Below are 10,647 nucleotides of genomic sequence, written 5' to 3'. Positions count from 1 at the left end.
AATCAAGTAACCATGTCCACTAAAGACATACAACTTCTTATCAATGAAGCTGTCGACGAGAAAATGGAGGAGTGGAATAGTCAATTTGATGGGACATATGATGTAGAAGACTCCATCGACCGACTTGGGCTTGAGGACCCTACTATGGGAAGCACTATGATTTAAAGTCTGATTTAAAGATAAGATGCTCTTTTCACAAAGACCAAAGGCAGCCGCCCATGTGCTACGCATCATATCTTTTCAGAAAAAACAAAATCCCATAAATGCTTAACCTTATCATCTTATCCTCACTTTAATAAAATAATAGAGGATAACTTTTTATTTTGGTATAAATAAGATAAGGAGTCTGGCTTGTAGACTCACTTCTTTTCTTTTTAAATCTTATTCTCTAAGCCCAGAGAACCTCTAAGTCTTGAAAACCATCAAACTTAGCTTTCTCTTCTATTCTATAATATTTTATAAGTTTATTAATAGAATGGGTTACCATTGCTAAAACACCTTGCGATAGTAGAAGGGGACAGTGAATCTTTTTCAGAAATTCCAAGTTTTCTTAAAGATCTTCAATCAGGTATTTAAATTATTTCAAAAGGATAAAGGCATTGGTTATTTCATATAATAGGATCTGGGCATTGCTTCATTAAACTTGTTTATGTCATTGATAGGCTTGTTAAAAAGTTGTGTTGAAGTTCATCCTAGGTATGAATATGCATAGATACGTCACATTTCATATGAGAAAATAATAAATTTACATGATAAGAAGATTTTTCAGAAGAATTGCAGTTTCAGTAAAAATATTCCATCCACACTCTACTATCATATGAATATAAATTTTATTCTCAAAACCCAAGTCTTTTTCATATCTATAAAACAACTATTTTTATAATAAATTATAAACTATATATAAGAAGTTCTTATAAACTAAAAATACCAGGAATATATGAACGTACCTAGAGACATAGAAAAATATACCAATAAACTCTGTCAACTCGGTATAGATAGTAATAATATAGATATATTAATAAATGAAGTAAAAGAAAGTTTAGATAATCAGTTTGATAATTTATCACAAAACATAGTAAACGCTTTAGATGATATTCTTCGTTTAATAGCGAGATATGATACCACAAAATATAGTAAACGCTACTGCTACTGCTACTACAACTACTACTACTACTACTACTACTGCCACTGCTACTGTTACTGCTAATGCTACTGCTGTTGCAACTGTTGCTACTATTGTTATTGCTGCTGCTGCTACTACTACTGCTACTACAGCTAGCCACAATGTATTTCACATCTCGATGCTGAGATATTCTACTACTACATCAGCTACTTCTACTGCTCCTACTTCTATTACTTTTACTGCTCCTGCTTCTGTTGCTCCTGCTATTGCAGCTGCTGCTGCTGCTCTTGCTACTATTGCTACTGCTCCTGATACTAATACTACTGCTGCTACTACTAATGCTACTGCTACTGCTACTGCTGTTGCTGTTGCTACTACTATTGCTGCTGCTGCTACTGCTACTGCTACTGCTGTTGCTACCCACTAATCTAGACTATTTGGACCATTAACGAATCTATACATAAAACTTACATTTTTACAAAAATACCATAATTTATTGAGTAACTTGCAAAATAAGAGTTATTTACAAATAAACAGAATACTAAGAAGGATTTTGGGATCCCATTGTCTTTAAAACAAAACATAATTTAAAATAAAAGACATTACATAATAATGCGGAAAATACATGTAAAACCTTAAAAAAAAATATAAAATGAGACTACATCCTCGAATCGAATAACGCTCGGCCCCTTGACTCCATTCACCATCGATACACATCCTCTAAGCGTCACGAATCTTACCGCCTCTAAAGCTATTTTCCTGTACATAAAACAAAAAGGAATGAGCCTAATGCCCAGCAAGGAAAAATCTAACACATAGTCATATACATAATTTCATAAGAAACATAAAGACTTAACATAATACATATAACATACACTTGTTATAATGGCCATTATTACTTGGGGTCCCATAGACTAAACAAGCATATGCCCATGGAATTAGTGGGGTCCTACTAGCTAAGTAGGTCATATGCCCATAACCCATTTGGGGTCTTGTTAGTCATATGGGTCATATGCCCAAGCCTACAAACATATATAAATATCATAACACATTTAATAACATAAAACATATAGATAACATAAGCACATTACATATTGATTCTAGCCTATTTTCCTTACCAAAGTTACCGGGATATAATGGACTGAGTTGGGACTTTTTGGAACACTCCTAAAACCATAAGAAAGAGTGAGTCTAAAGAAAGGAGATAAAATGAAAGAGATGGAAAGACTAAACCATTTGAGAAACATGCTTACCGAAACTTATGTGCTCAAGAACTTAGATTCCCTAACCAAAATGAAGATTAAGGTTAGAGATTGAGTAGAAGACTATGAGAAAGAAAATAACATAATACAGAAAGGAACTAGAGTTTTGGTTACCTCAAAGACTTGAAAGACCAATCTACACCTCCACCGAAATACTATAGAACTCACTTCCCAAAGTGTTTGATAAGCTTATGATGTTTAAGCTTATAGTTTTCCCAAACCAGGTGTTTATACTCTCACACTCACTTAACACTAGCAGCTTCTGAACTTAGAGCAAATGGTGAATAATGGCTGGGTACTAGGTCATATTTATAGAGTTTGGGAAAGAAAGTATCTTGATTTTACTTGAATAAAAATAATGGCTTTTTAGGTGAAAATCATTTGAATAATCGTTCAGCAGAGGCTGAAGACTCGTTCAAAAGATGCTGGACTGTTGACGGAGTTTGAATGGCTGAAAGGAAATGAATTCAAAAGAGTTTGAATTTATGCTGAAGGAGGCGATATATCGCCCCCTGTAGGCGATATATCGCCTGGGCCAGTATGCCCAAGGCGACCGTGCATCGTTTTGTGTTTTCCGTATCTACGTGCTGCGATATATCGCCCCCTATAGCTGCGATATATCGGCACACGCTGAATATTTAAACACGAAATTACACATTTTTAGCTAAGTTTGAATGTAGTAAACAGCCTTGACTAAGCCCTCAACGTACTCAAAGCTGCTGACTGACCCTATAACATTCAAACTTTACTCCTTATTAAATTTAATCCTAAAAAATACTTAATCCTTAATCACCATTCATAACATGTGCTTAAAATCCTATTGGTTGATGTCTAAACCTTATAATATAATAAATATAATCCTTAATATCAGCCACATTAATCAAACCTTAGGTTATACTTAATATTCTTAAACTATAGGTTAAACTTAGAAAATCTATAAGTACTACTATGAGTGTCCAAATAATTTCCGGTCTGAACCAACAATCCTCAGTTACAAAGATAATACTAAACATACTATAATACTACTAAACAATTAGCTAAGTAAAGTTCTTGGACTCTACAATTCTCCCCTACTAAAAAGAATTTCGTCCTCGAAATTTACTTACCAAATAACTCCGGATACCGGCTCTGCATGTCCTCTTCCAACTCCCACGTTGCCTCGCATTCAGAACTATTGCTCCATAGGACTTTGACTATAGGAAAGCTCTTGGACCGCAGCTGCTTCATCCCTCTATCTAGGATGCTAATCGGTTGTTCCTCATAACTTAAGTCTTTCTGGAGCGCTATGGTATCGTACTTGAGGACATGAGATGGGTCTGACACATACTTGCATAACATCGAGATGTGGAAGACGTTGTGACTATCGGCTAGTGCCGGCGGTAGGGCTAGTCTATACGTAACTGGTCCCACTTTGTCCAATATCTCAAAAGGACCTATGAATCGGGGACTGAGCTTGCCTATCTTCCCGAACCGCTTGACACCCTTCATAGGAGATATCTTCAGGAAGACTTGATCTCCAACTTGGAACTCCACATCGCGTCGCTTAGTATCCGCATAGCTTTTCTGACGGCGTTGAGCAGCAAGCATACGCTGTCTAATAAGCGTTACTGCTTCTTGTGCTTGTCTAACAGCTTCGGGCCCTAGAAGCTGCCTTTCTCCTACCTCGTCCCAGTGCAACGGTGACCGGCACCTTCTTCCATATAGAAACTCATAAGGTGCCATTCCGATCGTCGACTGGTAGCTGTTGTTGTATGAGAACTCGATCAGTGGTAAGTACTTGTTCCATGATCCTCTGAAATCAAGTACACATGCGCGTAGTATATCCTCTAAGATCTTAATCGTACGCTCAGACTGCCCATCTGTCTGAGGATGGAAAGCTGTACTGAGGCTTAACTTAGTACCCATAGCTTGCTGTAAGCTTCTCCAAAATCTTGACGTAAATATTGATCCTCTATCTGACACTATCGTCTTGGGGATTCCATGCAATCGTACAATCTCCTGGATGTAGATGTCTGCATGTTGGTTTGCCGTATATGAAGTCTTAACAGGCAGAAAATGAGCCGACTTGGTTAGTCTATCTATGACTATCCAAGCGGAATCATGCTCCTTATTCGTCTTTGGCAGACCTGTCACGAAGTCCATGGCTATATCGTCCCACTTCCATTCCGGTATGCTAAGCGGTTGCAATAATCCTGCAGGTCGCTGATGCTCCAGTAGCAGCAGCATTAGCAGCAGTAGCAGTAGCAGGAGTAGTAGTAGCAGCAGTAGCAGCAGCAGCAGCAGTAGCAGCAATAGTAGTAGCAGCAACAACAGTAGTAGCAGTTGAAGTAGCAGCCGCAGTAGCAATAGCAGCATCAACATCAATAGTAGTAGCAGCAGCAGTAGTAGCAGCAGTAGCAGAAGTAGTAGCAGTTGCAGTAGCAGCAGAAGTAGCAGCAGCAGCAAGAGTAATAGCAGCAGCAGCAGTAGAACTAGCAATTGCAGGAGCAGTAGCAGCAAGTGCATGAGCAATAGCAGTAGTAGCAGCATGAGTAGGAGCATGAACAAGAGCAGTACCAGCAGCAGCAGTAGTAGCAGCAACATCATCAATAGTAGTAGTAGCAGTAGAAGTAGCAGTTGCAGGAGCAGCAGCAGTAGCAGCAGCAGCAAGTGCATGAGCAATAGCAGTAGTAAGAGCATGAGTAGGAGCATGAACAAGAGCAGTACCAGCAGCAGCAGTAGTAGCAGCAGCAACATCAATAGTAGTAGAAGCAGTAGAAGTAGAAGCAACAACACAAGTAGTAGTAGCAGCGGTAGCAGAAGCGGTAGTAGTAGCTGCATCAGCAGTAGCAGGAGTAGTAGTAGTAGTAGTAGTAGTAGTAGTAGCAGCAGTAGCAACAGCAGCAGCAACAACAACATCAGCAGTAGTAGCAGGAGAAGCAGTAGCAGGAGTAGGAGTAGCAGGACCAGGAGCAGTAGTAGTAGCAGTAGCAGTAGTAGTAGCAGTAGCAGGAGTAGGAGAAGAACAGTAGCTGGAGTAGGAGTAGCAGCAGCAATATCAAGTGCAAGAGCAATAGCAGAACTAGTAGGAGAAGCAGTAGGAGCAGTAGCAGCAGCAGCAGCAGCAACATCGACAACAACATCAGTAGCAGCAGCAGTAGAAGTAGAAGTAGCAGTAGTAACAACAGCAGTAGAAGGAGCAGCAACTGCAGTAGTAGTAGGAGTAGCAGTAGCAGCAACAGAAGTACCAGCAGCAACAGTAGCAGTAGCAGTAGTAACAACAGCAGTAGAAGGAGCAGCAACTGCAGTAGCAGTAGGAGTAGCAGTAGCAGCAACAGAAGTACCAGCAGCAACAGTAGCAGTAGCAGTAGCATTAGTAGCAGCAGAACAACCCACACTAGCAGCAGTAGGAGCAGCAGCAGTATGAGGAGTAGCAGCAGGAGCAAAAGCAGTAGCACCAGCTGCAATAGTAGAAGCAGGAGCTGTAAAATTAGTAGCAACAACAGCACCAGTAGCAGCAGGAGTAGCAGCAGGAGTAGGAGTAGCAGCAACAACAGTAGCTGGAGAAGAAGTAGCATTAGCATTAGCAGCAACACCAGCACCAGCACTAGCTGCAGCAGGAGCAACAGCAGCATGAGCAATAGCAGGAGTAGGACCAGGAGCTACTGCTGCTGTTGTTGCTTCTGCTACTACTAATGCTGTAACTGCTGCGGCTACCGCTACTACTGCTGTTGCTGCTGCAGCTCTTGCTCCTGCTATTGCTACTGCTACTAGTACTACTACTGCAGCTACTGCTGCAGCAACTACTGCTGCAGCAACTACTGCTGCTGCTCCTACTCTTGATAATGCTGCTGCTGCTCCTGCTCCAGCTACTATTACTTCTCCTACTCCTGCTACTGCTACTGCTCCTACTACTGCTATTGGTACTGGTACTGCTGCTGCTTCTACTCCTGCTCCTACTACTGCTCCTGCTCCTGCTACAATTGCTGCTACTGCTTCTGCTGCTGCTGCTAGCCACAATGTAATTCACATCTCGATCCTCAGATATTCTATAGCTATGTCTAATACAACTGCCACTGCTCTTACTGCTTTTGTTGCTGCTGCTGCTGCTGGGCCTGGTGCTGCTGCTGCTAATGCTACTGCTACTACTGCTCATGCTCCTACTACTGCTTCTACTGCTACTCCTATTGCTACTGCTACTGCTGCTGCTGCTGCTACTGTTGCTCCAACTTCTCCTCCAACTACTTCTGCTACTACTGCTGCTGCTGCGCTGCTACTGCTACTGCTACTACTGCTGCTTCTGCTACTACTACTGCTACCGCTGATGCTGCTGCTGCTTCTGTTACTGCTGCTACTGCTACTACTACTATTGCTACTGCCACTACTGCTCCTACTGCTACTAGTACTTCTACTGCTACTGTTATTGTTGCTCCTGCTATTACTGTTGCTGCTACTGCCACTCCTACTGCTACTGTTGTCGCTGCTGCTGCTCCTACAGCTTATCCTGCTACTTCTGCTGCTACTGCTACAACTGCTGCTACTTATACTGCTACTGCTACTACTGCTACTGCTACTGCTACTACTACTATTGCTACTGCCACTACTACTTCTACTGCTACTGCTACTCCTACTGCTACTGCTATTGTTGCTCCTGCTATTGCTGCTGCTGCAACTGCCACTCCTACTGCTACTGTTGTCGCTGCTGCTGCTCCTACAGCTTATCTTGCTACTTCTGCTGCTACTGCTACCACTGCTGCTACTTATAATGCTACTGCTACTACTGCTGCTACTGCTACTCCTGCTGCTCCTACTACTGCTACTACCGCTACTGTTACTGCCGCTGCTGCTCCTACTACTGCTTCTGTTATTGCTGCTGCTACTACTACTACTACTGCTGCTCCTGCTACTACTACTGATGTTGCTGCTGCTCCTACTACTGCTGCTGCTGCTTCTATTAGTACTGCTACTACTACTGTTGCTGCTACTACTACTACAATTGCTACTGTTACTACTGCTCCTGCTATTTATGCTACTGCTGCTGCTCCTACAGCTACTACTGATTCTGTTGCTGCCTTGTTGTTGTTGCTGCTGGTGCTCCTACTTTTTCTCCTGCTACTGCTGCTGCTGCAGGAGCAGTGTTGTGAAAATTCTAATGATTAAAATATGCGCAAGTATACACAGTCACAAACAAGTAATACAGTGATAAAGTATCAAAGTTCGTCTCCACAGGAACTTTTAAACTAAATAAACGCAATATCAACTAAAAACAATTTAAAATAAAGTAACCCATTCAAGAGAATAATTGAGTGATTAATTCTGGAATTAAATGTAAATATTCAAATTTAATTAAACTAAAAATTAGAGACCAAATGAAGTAATTCTGCGTAAATTTCAGATGTGAGAAAATGGATCTGGCTGGTTAATTCCCCTCTGTTTCGTTCCAGTTGTTACAGCAATGATTCAGCAATTATGTCAGAGTTAACAGATTTCATAAATGCCCAGCAAGTTTTTCCCAAAACATACAGTATATTATCTATAACCCCCCTCAACACATTCATGCATTAAATTAGGTTATAAACAATCCAACAAGCACCAAATCTCCAGTTATACAAGGCAACAAAATATTCCTATTCCACTACTCAAAATTACCTAAAACTAGGCAAGTTCTTGCATCAATTAAATGGGTTCAGTTGGGTTTTAATTTTCCAAGTTAGATCCAGCTTAAAAAATGTTAAATATGGCCAGTACATAACATTCAATCAACATTCCAGCACATTTAATTGAACAATGATATAATTACTCTAACCATGCATTCAAAATATTACTTCATACAAAGGGTTCATAACCACCCAAATCTCTTAAAAACTTAGTTCATAACTGAAATTACAAACACATAACCAGAAAGTAGAAGTTCCATAGAGTTTGAGCAGAAAAACTAGATAGAAAATTAATACAAAATGAGAGGGAAAGATTAGAGAGAGAGATGAGTTGGTGAGCTCAAGTCCCCCTTAGTGCGTCTGCCTTCTTCTCCTCTTTTTGGTACTCCTTTCTTCTATTTTCGTCCTCCCTTTTCTCTCTGTGTACTTCTCTGCAGAATGATGAGATTTTTCTTCAATAATGGGTCCTTCCTTTCTTTTCGGCTGCCCCCCTCCGTTTAGGGTACTTGCTTTACCCTAATTAGAAAGTCAAAGTCTATCTTGCCCCTCTATTCTGCCACGCCATCCAGCTGACTTAGTTGTACAAAATTCTGGCCACCTCAGCGCCTATTATGTCTCATTAAATCCAGCTGGAAGTTAGTCACGTTTCCTTCCTGGGCTCTGCCAATTGCTACGTGGTAGTCGTTACAGCAATGATAGAACAACAACATGCATTTTTCAAACTTGTTGTTCCCTTTTTGATTCCAAAGTTCCCGATCACCTATTTCTGCTTCCTTTCCTGCTTAGCACATACAATAAATTACATAAATCACTCAAACATATGACAATACGAACACAAGGTCCCTTACTACACAGATACACTAAATTGAACGCAATCACAAGAAATAAAAACTCATTACTCTTTTGTTTGGTTCAAAAATCAAGTTTAAAGATATAAAAATAACTCTAAATCGTAGAGTTATCAACACCCCAAACTTAGCCTATTGCTCGTCCTCGAGTAATGATGGCACAAAAATAACACAACAAACAAAATACAATACACAACTTAACAGATGAGAGATCCAAAGGATTCAAAATGGCCTAGTGAACATGTTGCTCTCAGAAAAGTGGAATTAAATGGAATGGTGAATTGTTTCTTCCTTAACCCTATATGCTGCCCTTCTCACATTCAGCTCACTGGATATCATTAATATCTCCCCAAAGTCACCTAATCAATAGTTTATACAAGTGTATCCCACCAAAACCTTGAATTTCTCTACAACTACCCTTTGATTTTGACATTCATTATAGCTCCATAAGTTGGATTAGTGCACTCCTCTCCACTAATGTAGTCTAAACTTATCGCCTTGATCAATAGGACTTTACTAAGCTTGTAATGTAAGGCTTGGGCTAGGGTATGGTAAAGGATGTCTTTTAACTATCTTAAAACCTAACCACCTCACTTGTCAAAAACCGAGCCTCTCCCTCATGATTTATCTCTCTTGAATTACTTCCCTAAACGTTTTCTACTCACAAAGACATGTTGTTGTAATATAATTCTCTTGCTATTTTTATTCTTATCTCTTTTTTTTTCTTTTTCTTTGTTTTGGTTTTTTTTTTTTTAATGACTAAACATATTCAAAACAAGAAAGATAACACTATAATACAATTATATGATAGATAGCAAGAGAATATGCTTGATAGTATATAATGGTATGCCTTGTGAGCTAATTCCCCACCCCAAACTTACAACCCAACATTGTCCCCAATGTGGCTAAAATGGTAATCCTGAATTAGCTCGCCACAAGCTACACTCACCACACTCACCCCAAACTTAGCATGAAAATCTATTTCTGACAAGTGGGAGCAATTAAGTTGGGACATGTATGGAAAGTGTATTATAGGGGTAATGGGTATGCATGATCGGGTTGAACACAAAAATAGGCTAAGCGGCTCAAAAATTAGGTGACTAAGGGAAAAATATGCGTATAAGGAAGGCTAGAAAGGCTCAAGCGTCCAAAGATGGCCTAAATCATTTCTAAGGGAGAAGTCGAGCTAGGATTTCGCTTTAAGGAAATGCACTAACCAATTCTAGATGCTAATATTACATATGCAGCAGTCATTTGAAAAATTCAAAGTATGGTGGGAAAACAAAAGTATATACTATTGAGGAGAGACTAAAAGGAAACATCCATGATATCCAGCAACTAAACAAGCAGAGGCAACATATAAAACCAGGCAGCAACATGAATGGAATGAATGGAAAGTATCATCATCGAGCAGAACACTAGGCCATAGGAATATATTTTAAATCTCTCAATGACACACTAAAACACACAAACAACAACAAGACAACACAGAAACATAACACTAACAACAGAACCTAAACAGAACATAAAAACTAAAACAACATAACACAGAACAGAAACTAAGAATAGTTAATAGGAAAGGGAACCCCCTTCACTCGGAGTCCTCTTGAGGAACATCCGGGTTTGGTGCTGATGGCACAGTCCAGGGATCGAGAATCTGCTGTGGAAATTGTGAAAACTTGGGAACAACTCGCGGAGTTAGCTTCTTGAAAGTGCGCTCCATAATTCCATCTCGTTGCTGCTCGTATTGCCAGGAGGTTTGCAGGCGGCCGCACATC

At 40.1% G+C, this 10,647-nt stretch overlaps 1 protein-coding gene across 1 annotated transcript; it reads right to left on the bottom strand.

Annotated features, from left to right (window-relative positions):
- Window positions 1–911: 911 nt before the first annotated feature.
- Window positions 912–10,123, bottom strand: LOC133824341 (uncharacterized). The gene is made up of 4 exons (XM_062257223.1): window positions 10,087–10,123; window positions 5,757–6,332; window positions 5,392–5,570; window positions 912–947 (listed from the first exon to the last, which is right to left on the bottom strand). Exons 1-4 carry the CDS (start codon window positions 10,121–10,123, stop codon window positions 912–914), a joined length of 828 nt encoding a protein of 275 aa, XP_062113207.1.
- Between the last annotated feature and the right edge of the window lie 524 nt (window positions 10,124–10,647).

This window comes from Humulus lupulus, chromosome 3 (genome assembly GCF_963169125.1).
Source record: "Humulus lupulus chromosome 3, drHumLupu1.1, whole genome shotgun sequence".
In the NCBI taxonomy this organism is placed as follows: Eukaryota; Viridiplantae; Streptophyta; class Magnoliopsida; order Rosales; family Cannabaceae; genus Humulus; species Humulus lupulus.
The sequence above is the reverse complement of the archived record's forward strand: the minus strand, read 5'-3'. Positions and strand labels throughout refer to the sequence as shown.

What these genes read in the sequence shown, in the direction of transcription:
- LOC133824341 (XM_062257223.1), bottom strand. Translation starts at nt 10,123, where the DNA reads ATGACTGCTGCATATGTAATATTAGCATCTAGAATTG. An exon ending in TCCTACTGCTGCTAGTGTGG is followed by an intron (nt 5,571 to 5,756) that starts GTTGTTCTGCTG and finishes CTACTACTGCAG; the next exon opens with TTGCTGCTCCTTCTACTGCT. An exon ending in CTACTCCTACTCCAGCTACT is followed by an intron (nt 948 to 5,391) that starts GTTCTTCTCCTA and finishes CTATGTCTCTAG; the next exon opens with GTACGTTCATATATTCCTGG.